The sequence below is a fragment of the Eleutherodactylus coqui genome, chromosome 8, assembly GCF_035609145.1.
Source record: "Eleutherodactylus coqui strain aEleCoq1 chromosome 8, aEleCoq1.hap1, whole genome shotgun sequence".
NCBI classification, from domain to species: domain Eukaryota; kingdom Metazoa; phylum Chordata; class Amphibia; order Anura; family Eleutherodactylidae; genus Eleutherodactylus; species Eleutherodactylus coqui.
Window position 1 is genome coordinate 1316428 of NC_089844.1, and position 26951 is coordinate 1343378.

Below are 26951 nucleotides of genomic sequence, written 5' to 3' on the forward strand. Positions count from 1 at the left end.
CTTCAACGACGGGCAACAAATTACCATCCGAACCCCAGAAGACCTAGGCAAAGCATGGGAAAAATTAGACATCTCGCCGATCGATATCCCCTCCTGGCTACCAGTGTAAGGCCAACTATGGTTCCTACGGAAGAGACGGGGACATCCCCCCCCCCACTCCAAATACACCAGAGACTTGTGAGTCATAGCCGGCTTCCACCAGCTGGCTCGCGGGGAGGGCTAGGGAGGCGTGTATGGGTAATATGCCATATCTGTTTTTCATTCGTGGAGGTCCCTCCCTCTGACCCCGGGCCCCCGAACCCACAGAAGTACCCCATGAAGAGGGACGTGGGGAATTCGGGACCCCCGGCCAATGGGACAGGTCTTATCCTGAATTTAGCTAATCCTTGTTATAATTTTTTTTTTAGTCTCTGTTAAAAAAAGCTGTTCACATACAACTCAGTTCGGTTAGGTTCAACAACAAATAGGAGTTGTCTGACACTACAAACCACAATATTTAAGACAAAACCTCACACAAAGACGATTCACTACTTTCTCTAATACGAAGTCTCGGTGGTCTGCTAGAATCAATGGAGTGCGTCCAGCCACCCCCCAAACACGCAGGTGGGAATTGTCACCTAGGCCTGGCCTTCTATGCAACTGACTTTGTCCTTGCGTTGAAGAGCTTGGCCACTGTTTGGTGGCTTCACCCACACCTGGGTTTAGGCAGACCTTATTACCCGCCACAGAAAGTGATGGGTCACGTTAATAGTTCTTGTTGTTTAGTCGTCGAGAAGGAGCGCCCGAGGCTAGTAGAACGACGAACAGATGCCATCTGTACGCAACCTAACACACATATATTATGGCTAACATAAAATATACATCCTTCAATGTAAGAGGGATGAACACCCCCGAAAAAAGAAGTCAAATTATGACACTACTATAAAAAATGAAATCCGAAATAGTATTCCTCCAGGAGACCCACTTAAAACAAAACCACATACCAAAACTTCCCATACATACATATAACCAATGGTTCCACAGTACACACACATCCGCATCTAGAGGAGTGACCATTGCAATAGGACAAAATGTCCCCTTTACGCCCACTCTCCAGAAAATAGACCCATACGGTAGGTACCTATTCCTCAAAGGCACAATAGCAAACAGCAAAGTAACCCTTGCTAAGTAAAACGCCCCAAATCACAACCAGGTCCCATGGCTCATACGCACTTTAACCAAATTCGTAGATTTTGCAGAGGGACTCACAGTCGTAGGCGGAGACTTTAATTTAGTCTTGGACCCCTCCAGGGACACCACATCTACCACCCCGTCAATCCCCAACAAGCATATACGTAGACTTAAAGCTACCCTCTCTGACCTGAACTTGCACGACATATGGAGATTATTACACCCAGAAGACAGAGGGTACACATATTTCTCTCACATACACACAACGTACCATAGACTAGATTATCTCCTTGTGTCTGGAAAACACATAATAAACGCTCGAGACACAGATATCGGTCAAATCACAATTTCTGATCACGCACCGGTCTCAGTCTCACTTCCCATACACAACCTTCCCATTAGAGAATGGAATTGGAGACTGAACCCCACACTACTAAGCGACAAACTCCACTGCACAACACTATCAGACAAGCTAAAAGAATTCTTTGAGTTAAACGACACCCCAGACATCTCCACACCAATTCTATGGGAAGCCCACAAGGCTTTCATCAGAGGTGAATTAATAGCCCTAGGCACGAGAGTAAAGGAACAAAGGGAGAGGGAGGTAGATTCCTTGCTAACACAGATATCTAACCTAGAACAAGTACATAAGCACTCACTAAACAATGACAAACTCCAAGAACTAAAAGATCTCAGAGACAAACTTAAAATCACCCTAAACATCAAAACAGCAAAGACCCTCCTCTATTCTAAATATAAAATCTATATGCACGGCGATAAGGGTTCCAAGACAATGTCCAACCTCATCAAAAAACAAAAAGAAAAAACCTTCATACACAAAATAAAAACAACAACAGGCCAAACTGTAGATTCTACTGCGAACATCGCAAAGGAATTCGAAAAATTCTATAAAGATCTGTACAACCTCCCTAGTGACGAACAGAGAGGGGAACATAAAAATCTTAATAGCATAACTCAAGCATTTATAGAGTCCCTCACTATACCCAGCCTAACTGAAGAAGATAAAGCTAGCCTAATATCCCCAGTCACCTCCCCAGAGGTCGAAAAAATTCTCAAATCGATTCCCAATGGAAAAAGCCCAGGGTCGGACGGCCTACCAATCATATACTATAACACCTTTTCCGAAACACTCATCCCACACCTGACAAATCTATGCAATACACTTCTTACAGGTGGACAACTCCCCAAACAAGCCTTGGAAGCATTTATCACCCTGATACCAAAAGAAGGGAAAGACCCAGAACACTGCGGCAATTATAGGCCCATTTCCCTATTAAACACAGATCTCAAGATTTGGGCAAAATTGTTAGCACAACGTATCTCACCTCTACTTCCAAAATTAATACATACTGACCAAGTGGGGTTTGTACTGGGTCGAGAGGGAAAAATGAACACATCCCGCATTATCAATACTATTCATTACGCCAAACTTAACAAAATCCCGCTGGTCTTATTGGGAACAGACGCCGAAAAGGCCTTCGACAGAGTGAGCTGGAGTTTTATGAGAGTCGCACTACAGAAGTTTGGCCTGCCAGATCAGTTCATCGAGGCCATATTTAGCATGTATTCAACTCCCACAGCCAGGCTCCAAATAAACGGTACTCTGTCGGGGCCTTTCGCCATCACCAATGGGACCAGACAGGGTTGCCCTCTCTCCCCCGCCCTCTTCGTGTTGGTCATGGAATTCTTACTTCAACGAATCAGACAACACCCCAATATTAAGGGGTTAAGTATAGGAAACCTCACACACACAACAGCTGCTTTCGCAGATGACCTTTTGGTGCTCATGACCAACCCGGAGAGGGCCTTCCCTGCAATCCTAGACATCTTTGAACAATTTGGTAAAATCCCAAATTTTAAAATCAATTATGAAAAATCAGAAGCTCTAAACATTTCAGTTCCAACCAACAAGATTAAACAGATCATAAAAACACTCCCCTTTAAATGGCCCACTTTCAGCATCAAATACTTAGGCATCATTATAACTTCAGACCCACACCTTCTCTATAAGGCAAACTTCCCCCCACCCCTCCTCCAAAAAGTACAAAACCAACTACACAATATTAACAGCCCCCTGCTGTCATGGCTGGGCAGAAAAAGCCTGATATCAACTTATATGCTACCATATATCCTCTATGTTCTACAAACAGTCCCGATGGAGATCCCCTGCAAATTCTTCTCAAATCTTCACAAAATGTTCAGGACATTTATTTGGAACAAGCGAAAACCGCGACTAGCATTTTCATACTTGACACAAAAGAAGCCACAAGGAGGTTTTGGCCTACCATATATATCTACCTATTACAAAGCGATCCACATGGCTAGATGGTTTGACTTGGTGGAACGCAAACTAGACTCGCCCTCCTTAAACCTAGAGAGAACATTAATAAATCAAATCGGTCAATTCCTTCTTTGGACCAACAACAAAATGTCTTATAAAAAACAAACCCTCAGCCCGACACTAAGAGGCACAATCAAGGTAATGCATTCTATCAGAATAGAAAAGGGAGATCAACACAAGCTAGCACCAATGATTCCTGCATCACTGGTCCCCTCTATTTTAGCTAACAAGCTAATTAAAATAACCAACACTTGGGCTAAACTAAATTCTCTAACAATCCAAGACATCATTAGGGGGACCAAAATAAACAACCCCTCACAAATCGATCTGCTCTTACCAAACCACTCTCTAAACTTCCTAGAGATAACAGGCATTTATTCCTCACTCAAAAAACTTCAGGAAAAATATCGAGTGAACTGCGAGACCCGTATTGGTACGAAGCATACCTCTTTGTCCCGGAGAGACCAAAGAAACTTATGACACACCTATACAAAGGGCTACTTATGAATGCCGCACCCGGTTCCTTAGAGTCTGGGAAGGAGAATTGGGACAACCTTTGACAGGGAAGAGACTAAAAAAATCTTGACAAATTCACATGGCTTCTCAAAATGTGTCCGCATTCAAGAAAACTCATTCAAACTGACAACCCGATGGTATAAGACACCGGTCTCGCTCTCCAAACTTATTGCTACACAAACTGACAGATGTTGGAGATGTGGCACAGATAGAGGGAACCTAGTACACATTTGGTGGCACTGTCCACAAATTAAACACTTCTGGCAAAACATCACGAACCAAATAAACAAAATATGTAATACCACATATACATTTACCCCCGAGGAAGTCCTACTCTGGAAACCCTCAAAACAATTTACACCCTCAAAAAATTGCTTCCCCACCATACTAATTGCAGCAGCAAAACTACTCATCCCACCACTATGGAAATCGAATCATATACCTACGATAGCACAGTGGAAAGACAAAATTTCACAAATCTATAGATTTGAGGAATTAGCTGCTTGGGACACCAACTCGAGGGAACAATTCCTCAAACTCTGGTCACCGTGGTATACATACCTAAAAAACTAGATAATATAGCTCTTTCCAAGTAGCCTTAAACGGGGTGACGTATAAGAGCATCTAGCAGCAACAAATTCACTCAGGTGCTCCTCTCCTTTTCTCTCGACGACTTGGTTCCCCCCCCCCCCTCCCCCTGTTAAGTTCCTTACTAATGATTGCAAATAAAAAGCTTGGACGCTGCAGCGGAAGCTGGTAGGAGCCCCTGGTTGAGCGGATTCACTAACCCGCATCTTCCATTGCTCCTTCCCCCACTCGTACGCCTCGTCGTCTATACATTTGAATAGACCCCTAATGAAGTGGGGAAGTAGCTCCCTCACGCTCACACAGCACCTATTGATTGAATGTACCCAACCTATACCATCATATCTTTCAAAGCAAGTTTGGTACATCTCATCGCTAACCAAACATGTAACACTCATATTCTGTGATTTGTTAGTTACGTCCTACAATGGCTTCATTTGTGTAAGAAATTACTTACTGTTTGTAAACTTTTTTTTTTTTCTATGCTCAAATAAAAACAAGATTGTTTAAAAAGAAATTCAAAATTTGGCACGGGCATTGATTATGTCAAAAATAGGAAAAGCTAATGGGTCCCAACTCGATTATTCAATTCTAAGCGCAAAAGAATTAGCGTCCAAATTTTATGTACGTAATCTGATTCTCTCACTTCCTGATGTCATTTTATATAAAGGAAACGTCGCATGGTTGCCTCCACGTGGTGTTTCCTGGGTAATGCAAAGAACTATGCAAAATGGGGAACATATGTTTTTCCAGTATCTCTAAAGTAACCACGACTTCATAAGATTTTCCGTGAGAACACCAGATAAACACCAGTACCAAATGAATTTGGGCGAAGCCGGGTATATTAGCTTGTGTCATATATAGGAAAAGTTAATGGGTCCCAACTAGAGATGAGCGAGCGTACTCGGAAAAGCACTACTCGCTCGAGTAATGTGCTTTATCCGAGTATCGCTGTGCTCGGGTCTGAAGATTCGGGTGCCGCTGCGGCTGACAGGTGAGTCGCAGCGGGGAGCAGGGGAGAGCGGGCGGGAGAGAGGGAGAGAAAGATCTTACCTCCGTTCCTCCCCGCTCTCCCCCGCAGTTCCCCGCTCCGTGTCGGCACCCGAATCTTCAAGGACGAGCACAGTTTTTCCGAGTACGCTCACTCATCTCTAGTCCCAACTCGATAATTCAAGTCTAGCGCAAAAGAATTAGCATCCAAATTTTGCGTACGGAATCTAATTCTCTCACTTCCTGATGTCATACAAAAATTTGAAATTTGGCACAAACATTGATTATGTCAGAAATAGGAAAAGCTAATGGTTCCCAACTCAATTATTCAAGTCTAGCACAAAAGAATTAGCGTCCACGTTTTACGTACGGAATCTAATTCTCTCACTTGCTGATGTCATAGAAACTTGAAATTTGGCACGAGCATTGATTATGTCATAAATAGGAAAAGCTTATGGGTGCCAACTGGATTATTTAATTCTAAGCGCAAAAGAATTAGTGTCCAAATTTTACGTACGCAATCTAATTCTCTCACTTCCTGATGTCATAGAAGCTTGAAATTTGGAACGAGCATTGATTATGTCACGTATAGGAAAAGTTAATGGGTCCCAACTCGATTATTCAATTCTAAGCACAAAAGATTTAGTGTCCAAATTTTACGTACGTAATATAATTCTCTCACTTGAAATTTGGCACTAGCATTGATTATTATGTCATAAATAGGAAAAGCTAATAGGTCCCAACTCGATTATTCCATTCTAAGTGCAAAAGAATTAGCGTCCAAATTTTATGTTCAGAATCTAATTCTCTCACTTCCTGATGTCATTTAATATAAAGCAAACGTCTCATGGTTACCTCCACGTGGTGTTTCCTGGGTAACACAAAGAACCATGCAAAATGGTGAGCATATTTTTTTCCTCGGTATCTCTAAAGTAACCACGACTTCATAAGATTTTCCGAGTGAACACCAAATAAAACACCAGTACCAAATTAACTCGGGCGAAGCCGGGTATATCAGCTAGTAATTAGAGGTGAGCGAGCACCGAAATGCTTGGGTGCTCGTTGCTCGAGTCGAACTTTCCGCGATGCTCGAGAGTTCGTTTTGAGTAATGAACCCCATTGAAGTCAATTGGCGACTAGAGCATTTTTGTATATCACCCATGCTCTGCTAAGGTTTTCATTGGTAAAAATCTGCAAAACCCAAAAAAGTGATTGAAACGACAGAAACGGATAGGGCAGGCAAGGGGCAACATGCTGGGCTGCATTTCAGGTTCCCAGGTCCCACTATTAAGCCACAATATCGGCAATAGTGGGCCCCCCCCTAACAATTTTTACTTCGGACAAACCCTCATTAGCAAGGCACACCTTAGCTAAGCACCACACTACCTCCAACTAAGCACAAGCACTGCCTGCGGGACACACCACTGCCTTTTCTCCTGGGTCACATGCTGCCCAAACCCCCCGCACGACCCAGCGTCCACAGCGCACACAAAAGTGTCCCTGCGCAGCCTTCAGCTGCCCTCATGCCACACGCTGGCTGCACAGTCACACCACCCTCATTTCTATTTCTCAGTACATCTGCGATAAGGAGGAACCAGAGGCACACATTGCAGAGGGTTGGCAGGGCGAGGCAGCAACCCTCTTTAAAAGGGGTGGGGCGATAGCCCACAATGCTGTACAGAAGCAATGAGAAATCCAATCCTGTGCCACCTCCGTCAGGAGCTGCAAACGTGGGCATAGCAATGGGGAATCCATGTGCCCACACAGTATTCATTCTGTCAAGGTGTCGCATAGCTCAATTGACACCGCAAGGGGAAAGCCATCTGCACTCTGCCCCCTACCCAAGTCAGTCAGTGTCTTTGTGCCAGACAGGTCAAACACCGCGATGGGAGCTAAGTTTGCACCAACAGCATAGGTGGGTCCTAGGAAACCCAAGACATGAACCAAAAATTGATCTGACCGGCCAAACATGGCAGACTTGCACCGCGGCCACGACATAGGCCTCGGCCCCCAGCTTCAGCAATCGTAGGCAGAAAGCAGACTTTCTCTGCACCCAGGACATAGGCCTCTGCAAAAACCCTCAGCAATCGCGGGCCTACAGCGGACTCCAATGCTAGTGTAGCTGTGCACGTCTCATTAGCTCTGTATTGCTCCTTTAGTTTGTCCCAATGCAGTGCCCCGGATAGTAGAGCTAACGTCAGATTAAATACAGGTGGGCTTCGGCCCACACTGCATGCCCTAGTCAGACCGGGGTTTTTTATAAATACACACAGGCAGGTACAACTTTCCTATGTGAAGTCCGTGTGGACCCACAGCATGGGTGGCTCCCAGGAAGCCACTGGCGGTACATAAACAAATCCCATTGCATTGCCCTACACAGCTGACGTAACGTCAGATAAAATACAGGTGGGCTTTGGCCCACACTGCATGCCCCAGTCAGACCGGGGTTTTTAATACATAAATACAGGCAGGTACAACTCCCCTATGTGAAGTCCCTGTGGACCCACAGCATGGGTGGCTCCCTGGAACCCACCGGCAGTACATAAATACATCCCATTGCAGTGCCTTGGACAGCAGAGCTAACGTCAGATTAAATACAGGTGGGCTTCGGCCCACACTGCATGCCCCAGTCACACTGGGGTTTTTTATAAGTAGACACAGGCAGGTACAACTCCCTAATGTGAAGTCCGTGTGGACCGACAGCTTGGGTGGGTCCTTGGAACCCACCGGCGGTACATAAATACATCCCATTGCAGTGCCCTGGATAGCAGAGCTAACGTCTGATTACATACAGGTGGGCTTTGGCCCACACTGCATGCCCTAGTCAGACTGGGTAATTTTTTGGTGGGCCATGTACGTGGAACACCGCGATGGGAACACTTAGTGCATGCATAGTACACACCGACCCCTGTAATACTCCTGTAGCTAGGGTATACGCACACCCCACTAAAAGTTATGTTGCAGAAGTCTAGGGAGACCGTATTAACACTTCTGTAGTAACAGTATAGACGGACCCCAGTAACATTTCAGTAGCTGCAGTATAGGCAGAGCACAGTATCAGTTACATTTCAGTAGTAACGGTATCGACAGACCCCTGTAACATTTCCGTAACAGCAGTATAGGCATAGCCCAGTATTAGTGGGATTTCAGTAGTAACAGTATAGACAGATTGACAATACCTATGTGGAAAAGCTAGTATTTTCTAAGACAAGAGAGGGGCATTTGATTGCAATGACAAGGATACTCAAGGTATTGAAAGTCTGCACTCCTTCTCATCTCAAGCTGGAAAATGGAGAGGCTTCATTCCTATGGTTTCCAGTGTCCATTTCAAAGTGTTAGCAAATAGCAATCAAAGTTTCCGGCTACTACCACGCAAACATCTTTCTTAGGAATTATCAAAGATGATCACAAATAAAGGCCTCATCATCGGTCAGTCCAAAATCATTCAGGAAGTATGTGGTTCTTATTTGGCCTGCTTCCATTTAGGGTCGGTACCTGCTGCAACTCAGTTCCTTGCCCTGCAGGGATGGTGTGTTCTATGGTCACCTGTAGTCCGACCTCAGCTGTACGCTAATCTTTGGACTTAGCAGTACCAACAAGTTGGAAGCCACCATTGCACTAACAGTCGTATGAAAGCTTCAGCTAGGGATAACGGAATACTACCGCGGTTGTATTTAGTTGGTTTTCAGGATGTGGCCAGGATTAAGTGGGCCGTGACAGGGCTGTGGTGGGGTGCTTTCTTATTGTGTCGCATTTGCCAAGAATGTTTTCATTGTTGGAGGAGGAGGAGGGGGGTGTTTTTGAGGCAGTACGTGTCCTGTCCCCGTGTACATGGTTATATGCACCTTACCAGTAACCGCGTTGGTGGGATAGTGGTCGCGACTGTGGACTAGAGATGAGCGAGCACCAAAATGCTCAGGTGCTCGTTACTTGAGTCGAACTTTTCGCGATGCTCGAGGGTTCGTTTCGAATAACGAACCCCATTGAAGTCAATGGGCGACTCGAGCATTTTTGTATATCGCCGATGCTCGCTAAGGTTTTCATTTGTGAAAATCTGGGAAATTCAAGAAAGTGATGGGAACGACACAGAAACGGATAGGGCAGGCGAGGGGCTACATGTTGGGCTGCATCTCAGGTCCCACTATTAAGCCACAATAGCGGCAAGAGTGCCCCCACCCCCCCTCCCAACAATTTTTACTTCTGAAAAACCCTCATTAGCAAGGCATACCTTAGCTAAGCACCACACTACCTCCAACAAAGCACAATCACTGCTTGCCTGAAACTCCGCTGCCACTTCTCCTGGGTTACATGCTGCCCAACCCCCCCCCCCGCATGACCCAGTGTCTACAGCGCACACTAAAGTGTCCCTGCGCAGCCTTCAGCTGCCCTCATGCCACACGCTGGCCTCATAGCCACACCACCCTCATGTCTATTTATAAGTGCGTCTGCCATGAGGAGGAACCGGAGGAACACACTGCAGAGGGTTGGCAGGGCCAGGCAGCGACCCACTTTAAAAGGGGTGGGGTGATAGCCCACAATGCTGTACAGAAGCAATAAGAAATCCAATCCTGTGCCACCTCCGTGAGGAGCTGCACACGTGGGCATAGCAATGGGGAACTCATGTGCCACACACTATTCATTCTGTCAAGGTGTCGCATAGCTCAATCCACACTGCAAGGGGAAAGCCGTCTGCGCTCTGCCCCCTGCCCAAGTCAGTCAGTGTCTTTGTGCCAGACAGGTCAAACACCGCGGTGGGAGCTAAGTTTGCACCAACAGCATAGGTGGGTCCTAGGAAACCCAAGACATGAACCAAAAATTGATCTGACCGGCCAAACATGGCAGACTTGCACCGCGCCGACGACATAGGCCTCCGCCCCCAGCTTCAGCAATCGTAGGCAGGAAGCGGACTTTCACTGCACTCAGGACATAGGCCTCTGCACAAACCCTCAGCAATCGCGGGCCTACAGCGGACTCCAATGCTAGCGTAGCTGTGCACGTCTCATTAGCGCTGTATTGCTCCTGTAGTTTGTCCCAATGCAGTGCCCCGGAAAGTAGAGCTAACGTCAGATTAAATGCCGGTGGGCTTCGGCCCACACTGCATGCCCCAGTCAGACCGTGTTTTTTTTATAAATAGTCACAGGCAGGTACAACTCCGCAATGGGAATTCCGTGTACACCCACAGCATGGGTGGCTCCCAGGAACCCACCAGCGGTACATAAACAAATTCCATTGCAGTGCCCAGCACAGCTGAGGTAACGTCAGGTTTAATTCAGGTGGGCTTCAGCCCACACTGCATGCCCCAGTCAGACTGGGGTTCTTTATAAGTAGACACATGCAGTTACAACTCCGTGTGGACCAACAGCATGGGTGGCTCCCTGGAACCCACCGGTGGTACATAAATATATCCCATTGCAGTGCCCAGCACAGCAGAGCTAACGTCACATACAATACAGGTGTGCTTCGGCCCACAGTGCATGCCACAGTCAGAGTGGTAATATGTACCTTAACAGTAACTGCATTGGTGGGAATGTGGTGGCGACTGCAGACCTAGTAGCGCGGTTTTATTTAGTTGGTTTTCGGAATGTGGCCAGGATTAAGTGGGCTGTGGCGGGGGGACGGTGGGGGGGCTCTCTTGTTGTGTCGGTAAAGGTGTAATTCTTGGACTGCCACCAGACGAACCAATGCAAAGGTATTTGCCAAGAATGTTTTCATTGTTGGAGGAGGAGGGGGATGTTTTTGACGCACTACGTGTCCTCTCCACTTGTCCGTGGTTATATGCACCTTAACAGTAACCGCGTTGGTGGGAAATGGCCTCACCGCCATCATGACTTTGGGAAGCCTCCGTTTCCACACCCCAGTGACATAGCATTAGCAGCGGTATAGGCAGAGCCCAGAATTAGTAACATTTCAGCGGTAGCATTAGGGACAGGCCCCAGTAACATATCACTAGCAGCATTATAGGGGGAGCACAGTCTTAGTTCCCTTTCAGTAGTAGTAGCACTGAAGACAGGCCCCAGTAACAATTCTGAAGCAGCAGTATAGGGGGAGCACAGTATTAGTTCCATTTCAGTAGTAGTAGCAGTCAAGACAGGCCCCAGTAACAATTCCAAAGCAGCAGTAAAGGGGGAGCACAGTATTAGTTCCATTTCAGTAGTAGAAGCAGTCAAAACAGGCCACAGTAACATTCCCGTTGCAGCAGTTTAGGGAGATAACATTTCACATTTCAGTAGTTGCAGTATAGACAAGGCCCCAGTTACATTTATGTAGCAAAAGTGTACACCTTGCTGTAGCATGAGTGCAGGCGAAGTCCATAAAAATTACTAGGATTACACTGTAGGCGAGGGCCCCAAAAAATTGGTGTACTAACAGTACTAATGTACCTCAAAAAAATTGCCCATGCCCAACCAAGAGGGCAGGTGAAACCTATTAATCGCTTTGGTTAATGTGGCTTAATTTGTAACTAGGCCTGGAGGCAGCCCAGTTAAAATAAAAATTGGTTCAGGTGCAAGTTTCAACGCTGTAATGAGCATTGAAAAGTATAAACATTGTTTATAAAAGTAATATGACTGAGCCTTGTGGGCCTAAGAAAAATTGCCCGTTCGGCGTGATTACGTGAGGTTTCAGGAGGAGGAGCAGGAGGAGGAGGATGAATATAATACACAGATTGATGAAGCTAAAAGGTCCCCATTTTTGATGGTGATAGAGAACGATGCTTCCATCCGCGGGTGCAGCCTACGTATTGTTTAGGTACCGCTGCTGTCCGCTGGTGGAGAAGAGAAGTCTGGGGAAATCCAGGCTTTGTTCATCTTTATGAGTGTAAGCCTGTCGGCACTGTCGGTTGACAGGCGGGTATGCTTATCCGTGATGATTCCCCCAGCCGCACTAAACACCCTCTCTGACAAGACGCTAGCCGCAGGACAAGCAAGCACCTCCAGGGCATGCAGCGCGAGTTCAGGCCACGTGTCCAGCTTCGACACCCAGTAGTTGTAGGGGGCAGAGGCGTCACGGAGGACAGTCGAGCGCTCGGCTACGTACTCCCTCACCATCTTTTTACAGTGCTCCCGCCGACTTAGCCTTGACTGGGGAGCGGTGACACAGTCTTGCTGGGGAGCCATAAAGCTGTCAAAGGCCTTGGAGAGTGTTCCCCTGCCTGTGCTGTACATGCTGCCTGATCTCCGCGCCTCCCCTGCTACCTGGCCCTCGGAACTGCGCCTTCTGCCACTAGCGCTGTCGGATGGGGATTTTACCATCAGTTTGTCCGCCAGGGTCCTGTGGTATAGCATCACTCTCGAACCCCTTTCCTCTTCGGGTATGAGAGTGGAAAGGTTCTCCTTATACCGTGGGTCGAGCAGTGTGTACATCCAGTAATCTGTAGTGGCCAGAATGCGTGTAACGCGAGAGTCACGAGAAAGGCATCCTAACATTAAGTCAGCCATGTGTGCCAGGGTACCTGTATGCAACACATGGCTGTCCTCACTAGGAAGATCACTTTCAGGATCCTCCTCCTTCTCCCCCTCTTCCTCAGGCCATACACGCTGAAAGGATGACAGGCAAGCAGCATGGGTACCCTCAGCAGTGGGCCAAGCTGTCTCTTCCCCCTCCTCCTCATGCTCCTCCACCTCCTCCTCCTCAACGCGCTGAGATATAGACATGAGAGTGCTCTGACTATCCAGCGACATACTGTCTTCCCCCGCCTCCGTTTCCGAGCGCAAAGCGTCTGCCTTTATGTTTTGCAGGAAACTTCTCAAGAGGCATAGCAGAGGAATGGTGACGCTAATGATTGCAGCATCGCCGCTCACCATCTGGGTAGACTCCTCAAAGTTTCCAAGGACCTGGCAGATGTCTGCCAACCAAGCCCACTCTTCTGTAAAGAATTGAGGAGGCTGACTCCCACTACGCCACCCATGTTGGAGTTGGTATTCCACTATAGCTCTACGCTGCTCATAGAGCCTGGCCAACATGTGGAGTGTAGAGTTCCACCGTGTGGGCACGTCTCACAGCAGTCGGTGCACTGGCAGATTAAACCGATGTTGCAGGGTCCGCAGGGTGGCAGCGTCCATCTTGGCCTTGCGGAAATGTGCGCTAAGCCGGCGCACCTTTCCGAGCAGGTCTGACAAGCATGGGTAGCTTTCCAGAAAGCGCTGAACCACCAAATTAAAGACGTGGGCCAGGCATGGCACGTGCGTGAGGCTGCCGAGCTGCCGAGCCGCCACCAGGTTACGGCCGTTGTCACACACGCCTATACGGCAGCATCTCCAGGCTGATCAATTTGGCTATGTGCACGTTTAACGCTTGAGCGTGCGAGTGCGTGGCGTACTTGCGCTTGCGATCAAACAGTTGCGCTAGCCACGGCTGGACGCTGCGCTGAGAGACATTGCTGGATGGGGCCGAGGACAGCGGAGGTGAGGGTGTGGGTACAGGCCGGGAGACGGTTGTGCCTGTGTCCTGAGAGGGGGGTTGGATCTCAGTGGCAGGTTGGTTGCTTTGGGAAACAGTTGGTGGATTATTCGGTCTGGCTCGGCCTCTACCCCTGGCCACCGCACTGCCTCTTCCAACCTGCCCTGCTGCTGCACTTGCCTCCCCCTCTGAAGACCTGTCCTCAGTAGGCTTAGCAAACCAGGTGGGGTCAGTCACCTCATCGTCCAGCTGCTCTTCCTCCGAATCCTCTGTGCGCTTCTCCCTCGGACTTACTAAAATTACTACTACCTAACGGATAGACAACTGTGTCTCATCGTCATCGTCCTCCTCACCCACTGAAAGCTCTTGAGACAGTTGCCGGAAGTCCCCAGCCTCATCCCCCGGACCCCGGGAACTTTCCAAAGGTTGGGCATCGGTCACGACAAACTCCTCCGGTGGGAGAGGAACCATTGCTGCCCATTCTGGGCAGGGGCCTGAGAGCAGTTCCTGGGAGTCTGCCTGCTCCTCAGAATGTGTCATTGTAATGGAGTGAGGAGGCTGGGAGGAAGGAGGAGCAGCAGCCAGAGGATTCAGAGTTGCAGCAGTGGACGGCGTAGAAGTCTGGGTGGTCGATAGATTGCTGGATGCACTTTCTGCCATCCACGAAAGGACCTGCTCACACTGCTCAGTTTTTAATAAAGGTCTACCACGTGGACCCATTAATTGTGAGATGAATCTGGGGACCCCAGAAACTTGACTCTCTCCTAATCCCGCAGCAGTCGGCTGCGATACACCTGGATCAGGAGCTCGGCCTGTGCCCACACCCTGACTTGGGCCTCCGCGTCCTCGCCCCCGTCCACGTCCACGTCCTCTAGGCATACCCCTACCCCTCAGCATGGTGTATTACGAGATTAGCAGAAACAGAACGCTGTCATTAAATGTGCCGCTTATTGGCCTGTGGTTGGAGGCTGACTTTGCGTACGTAACGCACTGCAGAGGCAGGAAACAATTATACGCAAGGCTGGGTATTAATTCACCAACTACTACCCACAGCAGAGACGCTGTAAACGGAAGGCACTGACAGGCAGGCCAAATCTTGTATATTTTTTACCTTTGTGGGAACAACCACACTGCCTGTGATATGCACTGTATTTCGATTGCCCTGTTGGACGCTGACTTCGCGTACGTAACGCACTGCAGAGGCAGGAAACAATTATACGCAAGGCTGGGTATTAATTCACCAACCACTACCCCCAGCAGAGACGCTGTAAACGGAAGGCACTGAGAGGCAGGCCAAATCTTGTAAATTTTTTCACTTTGTGGGAACAACCACACTGCCTATATAGCCAGTGTACCTCTTTCACCTTTCCCAGTGTCCCTGCCTCACCAGTACTGCCCCTATACTCTGTAAAATGACTGCAGACTGAGGACGCTATGGTCTGCACGCCCGATATACAAAAAAAAATAATTGTGCAACACTGCTCCCAGCAGCCTCAACAGTACTGCACACAATCAGATGTGGCCCTAAGTAGGACCGTTGGGGTTCTTGAAGACTAAAATAACACTTTACACTCTCCCTATAGCAGCTACAGCAAGACAGCACTTTCCCTGATCTCTGTCAGCATGCATCTGTGGCGAGCCGCGGGCGGGGCAGATTTCAATACTCGGGTGTCACCTGATCTCCCCAGCCACTCACTGCAGGGGCATGGTATAGGGCTGGAACGTCACAGGAGGAAGTTGTAATGCCTTCCCTGTCTTTCTATTGGTCAGAAAAGCCCGAAAATTTCTCAGGGAAGAAAATGAAAGTAACTCGAACATCGCGTGGTACTCGTCACGAGTAACGAGCATCTCGAACACGCTAATACTCGAATGAGTATCAAGCTCGGACGAGTATGCTCGCTCATCTCTACTGTGGACCTATTAGCGCGGTTTTATTTAGTTGGTTTTCGGAATGTGGCCAGGATTAAGTGAAATTCTTGGACTGCTGCCAGATGGACCACTGCGAAAGCATTTGCCAAGAACGTTTTCATTGTTGGAGGAGGAGGATGTTTTTGAGGCAGTACGTGTACTGTCCACGTGTCCGTGGTTATATGCACTTTCCCAGTAACCGCGTCGCTGAAAAGTTGTCGTGCCTGGGGACCTAGTAGCGCGGCCTCGTCACCATCATGTCTTTGGGAAGCCTCCGTTTCCACAACCCTGTAACATAACAGTAGCAGCAGCATAGGCAGAGCCGAGAATTATTAACATTTCAGTGGTAAGAGTATGGACAGACCCCTCTAACATTTGATTGGCAGCAGTAGGAACAGACCCCTCTAACATTTCATTTGCAGCAGTATAGACAGACCCCAGTAACATTTCAGTAGTATAAGTATAGACAGACCCAGTAACAGTTCAGTAGTATAAGTCGAGACAGACCCCAGTAACATTTCAGTTCCAGCAGTGTAGACAGACCCCAGTAACATTTCAGTAGTATCAGTTGCGACATGCCCCAGTCACATTTCAGTTCCAGCAGTGCAGACAGACCCCAGTAACATTTCAGTAGTATCATTAGGGACAGGCCCCAGTAACATTTCAGTAGCAACAGTATAGACAGACCCCAGTAACATTTCATTTACAGCAGTATTGACAGACCCCAGTAACATCTCAGTAGTATCAGTTGCAACATGCCCCAGTCACATTTCAGTTCCAGCAGTGCAGACAGACCCAAGTAACATTTCAGTAGTAGTAACAGTATAGACCCACCCCTTTAACATTTCAGTTGCAGCAGTGTAGGCTGACCCCATAACATTTCATTTGCAGCAGTATTGAGAGAGTGCAGTAACTTTTCAGTTGTAGTAACAGTATAGAAAGACCCCAGTAACATTTACGTAGAAGCAGTATGGGCAAGGCAGCAGATTCACATTTCCCTTGCAGCAGTGTAGGGAGAGCACAACATTTCTAACATTTCAGTGGCAACAGTATAGACAGGCCCCAGTAACATTCACGTAGAAGCAGTATGGGCAAAGCAGCAGATTCACATTTCCCTTGCAGCAGTGTAGGGAGAGCACAGTATTTGTAACATTTCAGTAGTAGCAGTATAGTCAGAGCCCAGTAACATTTATGTAGAAGCAATATGGGCAAATCAGCAGATTCACATTTCCCTTGCAGCAGTGTAGGGAGAGCACAGCATTTGTAACATTTCAGTAGTAGCAGTTGTAAGGGTGTGCTGGCCTGTTGTGGGCAACAGACAATCAGTCTGATGCCTGAAGCAAGAAGGAAAACACCCACAGGTGTGGTCAGTGCTATAAAACGGGTTGTTCCTACTGCAGTAAGAGACAGTGTCTGGCTGAGAGCCAGAGAGAGTGCCGGGCTGCCAGGCTCAGTGTGACAGCCAGAGAGAGCGCAGGGCTGCCAGGCCCAGTGTGGCAGCTCAGTGGAGCTGGGGCTGCCAGGCCCAGTGTGTGGACAAAGAAGGCCAGAGGTGGACAGGGAGACGCTCCCCACCTCCACACCTAGGAAAGGTGTGTGCCTGGGAGATACAGGCTGCAAGTATTCTGTGACTTCCTGGGTGAGCAGAGAGGCACTGTGGACGAAGCACTGAAAGGTTTCAGCAGGACCCCTGGAGTACGCCTGCCCTTGGACTAAGGGGTCTGAAGGCATAAGGACCAGCTGTGCTCTGGACATTCACAGGTCTGTTCAACCCTATGGACTTGCACTGTATCCTCAGCTGAGGATTTACCTGCTTACCCTATGGACTGTGGAGGGTTAAAGCTATCAGAGACTTTTGTGTTGCTATTATTATTGATCTGGAGATCCAGTCGTTTGTGTTGGTTAAAGTTGTGTGAATAAAGTGCAAGTAAAGAAGGAAGTGACCGTTTGGCGTGATATGTAACCCCCGTGTTGTCACACAGTATAGACAGGCCCCAGTAACATTAACGTAGAAGCAGTATGGGCAAAGCAGCAGATAAACATTTCCCTGGCAGCAGTGCAGGGAGAGCATAGTATTGGTAACATTTCAGTAGTAGCAGTATAGACAGGCCCCAGTAACATTTACGTAGAAGCAGTATGGGCAGAGCCCAGTATTAGTAAAATTACAGTAGTAACAGTATACACCAACCAAGGTAACATTTCAGGAGAAGAAGTATCGGCAGACCGAAGTTACATTTCTGTTGCAGAAGTATAGTCAGACCCCTCTAGCATTACTGTGGCAGACGTATAGGTAGGCAGAACAGATTTACATTTCTGTAGCAAAAGTGTAGGCCAACCCCAGACACAGTGCTGTACCATGAGTGCAGGCGAAGCCCATAAAAATTACTTGGATTACATTGTAGGCGAGGGCTTCAAAAATTGGTGTACCGACAGTACAAATGTACCCAAAAAAAATTCCCCTTGCCCAACCCAGAGGGCAGGTGAAACCCAATAATCGCTTAGCTTACTGTGGCTTATTTTGTAACTAGGCCTGGAGGCAGCCCAGTCAAAAAAAAAATTGGTTCACGTGGAAGTTTCAATGCTTGAATGAGAATTGAAACAGATAAATATTATTTTGAAAAGTTATATGAGGCTTTTGGCCCACAGAAAAATTGCCCGTTCGGGGTTATTACGTGAGGTTTCAGGAGGAGGAGCCGGAGGAGGAGGACGAATATCATAAACAGATTGACAAAGGTCTTTAGGTACCGCTGCTGTCCGCTGGTGGAGAAGAGAAGTCTGGGGAAATCCAGGCTTTGTTCATTTTTATGAGTGTAAGCCTGTCGGCGCTGTCAGTTGACTGGCGGGCTACGCTTGTCCGTGATGATTCCCCCAGCTGCACTAAACACCCTCTCTGACAAGAGGCTAGCCGCAGGGCAAGCAAGCACCTCCAGGGCATACAGCGCGAGTTCGGGCCACGTGTCCAGCTTTGACACCCAGTAGTTTTACGGAGCAGAGGCGTCACGGAGGACAGTGGTACGCTCGGCTGCGTACTCCCTCACCATCTTCTTACAGTGCTCCCTCCGACTCAGCCTGGACTGGGGAGGTGTGACACAGTCTTGCTGGGGAGCCATAAAGCTGGCAAAGGCCTTGGAGAGTGTTGCACTGCCTGCGCTGAACATGCTGCTTGATCTCCGCGCCTCCCCTTCTACTTGGCCCTTGGAACTGTGCCTTCTGCCACTAGCGCTATCGGATGAGAAGTTTACCATCAGTTTGTCCACCAGGGTCCTGTGGTATTGCATCACTCTCAAACCCCTTTCCTCTTCGGGAATGAGAGTGGAAAGGCTCTCCTTGTACCGTGGGTCAAGCAGTGTGTACACCCAGTAATCCGTAGTGGCCAGAATGCGTGTAACGCGAGGGTCACGAGAAAGGCATCCTAACATGAAGTCAGCCATGTGTGCCAGGGTACCTGTACGCAACACATGGCTGTCCTCACTAGGAAGATCACTTTCAGGATCCTCCTCCTCCTCAGGCCATACACGCTGAATGGATGAGAGGCAAGCAGCATGGGTACCCTCTGCAGTGGGCCCAGCTGTCTCTTCCTCCTCAGGCTCCTCCCCCTCCTCCTCCTCCACGCGCTGAGATATAGACATGAGGTTGCTATGACTCTCAAGCGACATACTGTCTTCCCCCGCCTCCTATGCTTTGCAGGGAACTTCTCAACAGGCATAGCAGGGGAATGGTGACATTAATGATTGCAGCATCGCCGCTCACCATCAGGGTAGACTCCTCAAAGTTTCCAAGGACCTGGCAGATATTTGCCATCCAGGCCCACTCCTCTGTAAAGAATTGAGGAGGCTGACTCCCACTACGCCGCCCATGTTGGAGTTGGTATTCCACAATAGCTCTACGCTGCTCATACAGCCGGGACAACATGTGAAGCGTAGAGTTCCACCGTGTGGGCACGTTGCAAAGCAGTCAGTACACTGGCAAATTAAACCAATGTTGCAGGGTCCGCAGGGTGGCAGCGTCCGTGTGGGACTTGCGGAAATGTGCGCTGACCCGACGCACCTTGCCGAGGAGGTATGACAAGTGTGGGTAGCCTTTCAGAAACCGCTGAACCACCAAATTAAAGACGTGGGCCAGGCATGGCACGTGCGTGAGGCTGCCGAGCTGCAGAGCCGCCACCAGGTTACAGCCGTTGTCACACACGACCATGCCCGGTCGGAGGCTCAGTGGCGAAAGCCAGCAGTCGGTCTGCTCTGTCAGACCGTGCGACAGATCGTGGGCCGTGGGCCTCTTCTCTCCTAAGCTGAGTAGTTTTAGCACGGCTTGCTGACATTTGCCCACCGCTGTGCTGCCGCACGACACCGACTGATGGCAACGTCTTGATTGCGAGGTAGAGGTTGCGTTGGAGGAGGAGGAGGAGGAGGAGGAGGAGGAGGAAGGTTTAGAAGAGGTGGCATACACCGCCACAGATACCAGCACCAATCTGGGGCCTGCAATTCTGGGGGTGGGTAGAACGTGAGCGGTCCCAGGCTCTGACTCGGTCCCAGCCTCCACTAAATTCACCCAATGTGTCCGTTGTTAAGTGGACCTTGCCAGTAACCGAGTTGGTGAGGGCGCGTACAATGTTGCGTGAGACGTGGTCGTGTAGGGCTGGGACGGCACACCGTGAAAAATAGTGGCGACTGCGGACAGAGTAGCGCGGGGCTGCCGCCGCCATCATGTTTTTGAAAGCCTTAGTTTCCACAAGCCTGTAGGGGAGCATCTTCAGGCTGATCAATTTGGCTATGTGGACATTTAAAGCTTGAGTGTGCAGGTGTGTGGCGGCGTATTTGCACTTTTGCTCCAACGATTCTCATAGCGACAGCTGGACGCTGCATTGAGAGACATTGCTGGATGGGGCCGAGGACAGCGGAGGTGATTGTGTGGGTCCAGGCCAGGAGACGGTTGTGCTTGTGTCGTGAGAGGCGGGTTGGATCTCAGTGGCAGCTTGGGGCCCAGGGGGAGAGGCAGTGGCGCAAGCTGGAGGCAGTGAACGGCCTTCGTCCCACCTTGTGGGTTGCTTGGCCATCATATGTCTGCGCATGCTGGTGGTGGTGAGGCTGGTGGTGGAGGCTCCCCGGCTGATCTTGGCACGACAAAGGTTGCACACCACTGTTCGCCGGTCGTCCGCGGTTTCAGTGAAAAACTGCCACACCTTAGAGCACCTTGGCCTCTGCACGGTGGCTTGGCGCGAGGGGGTGCTTTGGGAAACAGCTGGTGGATTATTCGCTCTGGCCCTGCCTCTACCCCTGCCACCCCACTGCCTCTTCCAACCTGTCCTACGGCTGCAATTGCCTCCCCCTCTGAAGACCTGTCCTCAGTTGGCTTATCACACCAGGTGGGGTCAGTCACCTCATCGTCCAGCGGCTCTTCCTCCGAATCCTCTGTGCGCTCCTCCCTCGGACTTACTGCCCTTACTACTACCTCACTGATAGACAACTGTGTCTCATCGTCATCGTCCTCTTCACCCACTGAAAGCTCTTGAGACAGTTGCCGGAAGTCCCCAACCTCATCCCCCGGACCCCGGGAACTTTCCAAAGGTTGAACATCAGTCACGACAAACTCCTCTGGTGGGAGAGGAACCATTGTTGCCCAATCTGGGCAGGGGCCCAAGAACATTTCCTGGGAGTCTGCCTGCTCCTCAGAATGTGTCATTATCATGGAGTGAGGAGGCTGGGAGGAAGGAGGAGCAGCAGGCAGAGGATTCAGAGTTGCAGCAGTGGACGGCGTAGAAGATTGGGTGGTCGATAGATTGCTGGATGCACTTTCTGCCATCCACGACAGGACCTGCTCACACTACTTGGTTTTTAATAAAGGTCTACGACGTGGACCCAAAAATTGTGATATGAAGCTGGGGACCCCAGAAACTGTCCTCTCTCCTAAACCCGCAGCAGCCGGCTGTGATTCGCCTGGACCAGGAACTCGGCCTATACCCACACCCTCACTTGCAACTCTGCGTCCTCGCCCGCGTCCACGTCCTCTACCCCTACCCCTACCCTTCAGCATGGTGGATTAAGAATCGAGCAGACACTGAGCGGTGTAAAAAATTTTTTTAATTATTGCCGCGCAGTTGGTGCCTGCCAATGGTTATACAACGCAAAAAGAAGCCTGAGCTAAATTATAAGGAAGGATGCAAGCGGGACTAGCTGTGCACTATGCAGTTGAGATTCACCTCAAGTCCCACAGGCCACGCAGTAATGTGCACTGGGTTACAAGCAGACGCAAAAAAGGATTCCTTTTTTAAAATTAGTTTTTCTCCAATGCAATGCAGGCAATGGAGCGTGTATTGGACTCTCCCTCTATGGCTGTCTGGCACCGTACACTGCGCCGTCAGCTGTCTGGTAACACAGAGCGGAGAAAAATATTAGTGCTTTTTAAACCTGCACTTGGAGGCAGAGAGCGCTTACGTAACGCTAACTGCACCCAGCAAAAGATTACACTGAAGGCTGAACTGAGGCCTTGCAGTGCAATACTGAGGTACTACAACTCCCAGCAACCACGGAGTTAAATGCACAGGTAGACAGGATTCCACACTACCACTGTCCCTGCCTCACCAATACTTCCCCTATACTACTTGGTACAGACTGCAGCCTGAGAACGCTATAGCTGTAATTGGGCTGCACGCCCGATATACCAAAAAAAAAAAGGCAAAACTGCTCCCAGCAGCCACAACAGTAGTGCACTAGGTGAGCTGTGGCCCTAAGAAGGACCGTTGGGGTTCTTGTCGCTAACACTCTCCCTAAACCAGCAGCAGCAGCACTGTCCCTCATCTCTGCCAGCGTGTGTCTGAGGTGAGCCGCGGGCGGGGCTGATTTAAATACTCGGGGGTCACTTGATTTTGCCAGCCACTCACGACAGGGGGGTGGGATAGGGCTGGAACGTCACAAGAGGAAGTTGTAATGCCTTCCCTGCATTTCTATTGGCCAGAAAATGGTGCAAATCTTTCAGGGATGGAAATAGAATTGACTCGAGTATCGTGTGGTGCTCGTCTCGAGTAACGAACATCTCGAACACCCTAATACTCGAACGAGCATCAAGCTCGGACCAGTGTGCTCGCTCATCTCTACTAGTAATACATACAAATTATAAGCAAGGACGATGGGACATTAACAGACTTATGGCAGTAAAGGAATGCTAAGTTAGTGCTGCGCATGCGCTGGCACCTCATATGTGAGGGCACACACCGTGACTCCTGATGGGAGGGCTGTGGCGCATATGCTGGGACGCAGAGATGATGCTGAGTAAGTGCTGTGCATAAGTGGGGGGGTCTGACCACAATCATTGTCCTCAGCTGGTTACATCCCGAGTGTCCAATCAGGACTTTGGTACATGATGGGCATTTCTAATGTGGTGTGGTGATTGGGTCGATGTCATCCATAGTTTGTATTTAGTCTCTCATGTATTATGTGCATGTCATTGACTTGATAAAGTCAGCAGGCAGCGGTCAAAACGTTCGCTGGTGTATGGATTGAAAGAAAGAGATATGTCCTGGTAAAAAAAATGCATTGAGGACTTCTGTTTGCACCCCGTATGCTGCTCCATCTTGCCAGGTTGGCCTGGTTTTATTTGGATGAAGAGTCCACATCTTGCTGGGAGCGTGCCTTTCAGCCCCAAGTGAGTTTCCCTCCCATCACTGAAGTTGGGGAAGATTGGAGGGCTGCTGTCCAACTACTACTGTTTGCTGCTAATGGCGTCTGGGGAGGAGGGAGGTTTGGTGGGTTACAGCAGGTCGGATCTGTTATTCCTGGGTCATGTTGTATCCAGTCCAGTGTGTGATGTGTGGAGAGAAAAGACACATCTCTTACCTGAACATCGCACTCCAATCATATATGCAGAAACTGTCATATCATCAGCTATAAAATAGTCACACTGTGACAAGGATGACTCTTCTCCTGTACATAGTAGATACAACTTCCTCCTGTAACCATCCACAAATATCTCCCCTGTGGTCACACGATGTGGTAGATTTGCAGTGTTACATCCCAGCTCTCTACAAACTATATTAGCAATGTTGCCAGTGTCATATGCCACTCCCCTCCATTCTCCTTTATGTCTCACTTGCACTAATCCTTCACATTCAGTGTTTCCTCCATAAAGTCTCACTGGAGCTGTGAAAATAAACAGAAAATAATATAAAAATCCCTGAATATAAGGAAATACTAGTATAACAGCGCTTGTCTCCCCATGACGTCCCCTCTCCATATGCCTATTAATCACAATGCACATCTTAGAGGGGTGACTAGTCCTCGAGGTCCCTCTCTATGAGCCAGAATGAGGAGGGGCAGCTGGTGGATCTGGTAGATTCTGCATCACATGGGTGTCAATTCACCAGAATCCCCAGATGTGGCTCCCAGAGATCCCAGCTGATGGTCATGGACTAGAGAAGCCGGAGCCAACTTCTTATAACAGCAGTCTTCATGAGAGAATCCCTAAGAGCAGCGACCAATAGTAATATCTCTTACTACACCCCACATCCCAGAAATATCATCTACACCATCAAGTCACAAGTGTTTATGTATATTTGTGTAGACAAAGAGTGTATACAGGAGGTCTGAAACTGTCTACATACTGCAACATGGAAAATATCTGCAGAAAAGCTTTATTACTAGATTAAAGGTGTATTTACACAGGTGATATTCCCGTGTGACTTCAATATGGATGGAACCTGCATGGGAAAAGAACCCCAATATTTTCAATGGGTTAATTTATATCAGCATTTTTGTTCTTGTACCGACAGTGCGAGAACAACAAACTGCAGCATATCTTTCTTTTGGGTGATTCTGCTGTGCGAATCGCCCACCCTTTCCTATGGGGGTGTGAAAAAAGTGCTTTGCACATATGCCATAGAATAACATGCATTTTTTTCATGCACTTTGAAAAGCGCTTACTGCAGGGATGTGAATCACGTGTTTGTGGCACAGAAGTCTGAAGATTGCAGGTCTACAAGTGCGATATTGGTCTAACTTTCCCAGACCAGTACCACACCTGCCTGTGGAAATACACCATTAAGGCTCTTTCCCACAAGCGTATGCACAAAAGCTCTTGCAGTACCGCAATGTTTTCGTGCCGTGAAGGAGCCTTTTTTGGGTGCAAATCTGCACATTTTGCTGCACTTTTTGTGCCGACGGAGACCTTTCACATCAGCACAGGACACACCCGCGCCATAATTACAAAAAGGCTGCGCAGCCTAATTAGTTAGGTGTGTTTGTTTTATCGCAGCATTGTGCAGCGTAATACACAGCAGGTCTTAGTAAATACGCCGTATTTTGGAAGATGGTCTGTAACAGCAATGATAGCTAAATGATGTGGAATACACCAATATACACTTTCTACATCACATGTTAACCACATATACCGATCCTTCCATGACAAATCTCCGAAGTGTTTTTCCACATCTTTACTATCTTTACTATTTGACAAATATCCAGGATTGCGCTGAACCCAGCAAATCCAGTGAGAAGCTACAAGAGTTTATAGTAGTGGGTGGAGAGTATTCATTAACACATCAGTTTTTTGCCTTTGATGGTAATTTTTACCTACAGATAACGAGAGCCCCATGGGGTGGAGATTCTCCCCGATGCTAGCTAATCTGACGGTGGATTGGTCGGAGGAACAATAGATTTGCTCAAACTTTAACCCATATAAAAGCTCAGATAGTGTGGTATGCCAGAGCCAATATCATTATATGTGGGATCGCACTGAGGCGGCCACACAGGATTTAGTATTTTATCTTAATGATAATCCATATCACTTGAAGTTCACCAGCTTGATCTCACTCTCTGGCCTGGGTCAGATGAGCGTGGTTTACTCGCTGCTACAGCAATAGGAACCAATTGGTTCCCATGGAAGCGCTGACACAGACGCTCTTTCGAAGCACAGAATCTGCGCTTTTAAAAAAGAAAGGACAGCCAGTGCAAACTCACAGGTCAGCTCCATGGTGCACCGAGGTGCAGCTTGCTTTCCATAGGCTCCAATGGGAGCCGTGTAAGCTCACTGCCTGCGGCACGGATCGTGTGAACGGGCTGCTCAACGGAGCTAGAAGCAGTCCATTCATGTGATCTGTTCAAGGAAGACAGCAGTATGGTTTACTCATTGCTTTGCAGTGAGTAAACCACGCTCGTCTGGGTGGTAATAAATGGTTCGTACTCTGATTGGGCCACCGTTGCTAGTGGGGGCCACAGGGTTCAGTATTGGGCCGCATTCTGTTCAATATATTTATCAACCAGCTCATAGAGGGGCTGCACAGTAATATATCAATATTTGCAGATGATAAAAAATTATACAATATAATCAATGCAACAGAGGACAATGTGCGGCTACAAACGGAGCGAAATAAGCCGGGGGCTTGGGGGGGAAATGGTGAATGAAGGTCAATGTTGAAAAATGTAAGGTTATGCACATGGGCAGAAGAAACAGTCACCAATATACACTAAATGGGGTACTGCTAGGGAAAAGTGATATGGGAAAAGACCTGGGGGTATTAGTGGATTATAGACTAAACTGGAGTAACCAATGCCAGTCAGCTGCTGCAAAGGCTAATAAAGTCTTGGGGTGCAGTAAAAGAGGTATAGGGGGGAGGGACGAGAACATTATCCTTCCACTATATAAGGCACTTGTCAGGCCTCACATGGAATACTGCGTACAGTTCTGGTCACCGGCGCTCAGGAAGGATGTTACAGTGCTGGAGGGGGTTCAAAGAAGGGCAACTAAACTAATACATGGAACGACGGGACTGGAATACCCAGAGGCGCACCAAAACTGGGATTATTCACCACAGAAAAAAGATGGCTAAGGGGCGACCAAATAACTATGTATAAATACATGATGGGACGATACAAGGATCTCTGCCATGGTCTGTTTATACCCAGGACTGCGACGGTAACAAGAGGACATCCGCTACGATTAGAAGAAAGCAGGTTTCATCACCAACACAGAAAAGGGTTCTTTACTGTAAGAGCAGTGAGACTGTGGAACTCTCTGCCTGAGGACGTGGTGATGA

The 26951-nt window shown here is 48.4% G+C and overlaps 1 protein-coding gene across 1 annotated transcript in view; it reads right to left on the reverse strand.

The window, feature by feature from the left end:
- LOC136576110 (scavenger receptor cysteine-rich type 1 protein M130-like) overlaps positions 1–26951 on the reverse strand; it is a 513398-nt gene that overhangs the window by 329819 nt on the left and 156628 nt on the right. Inside the window, exon 4 of the mRNA XM_066575131.1 lies at positions 23758–24060. Within this exon, the coding sequence (XP_066431228.1) occupies positions 23758–24060 (303 nt within the window). The remainder of the gene's footprint in view (positions 1–23757; positions 24061–26951) is intronic.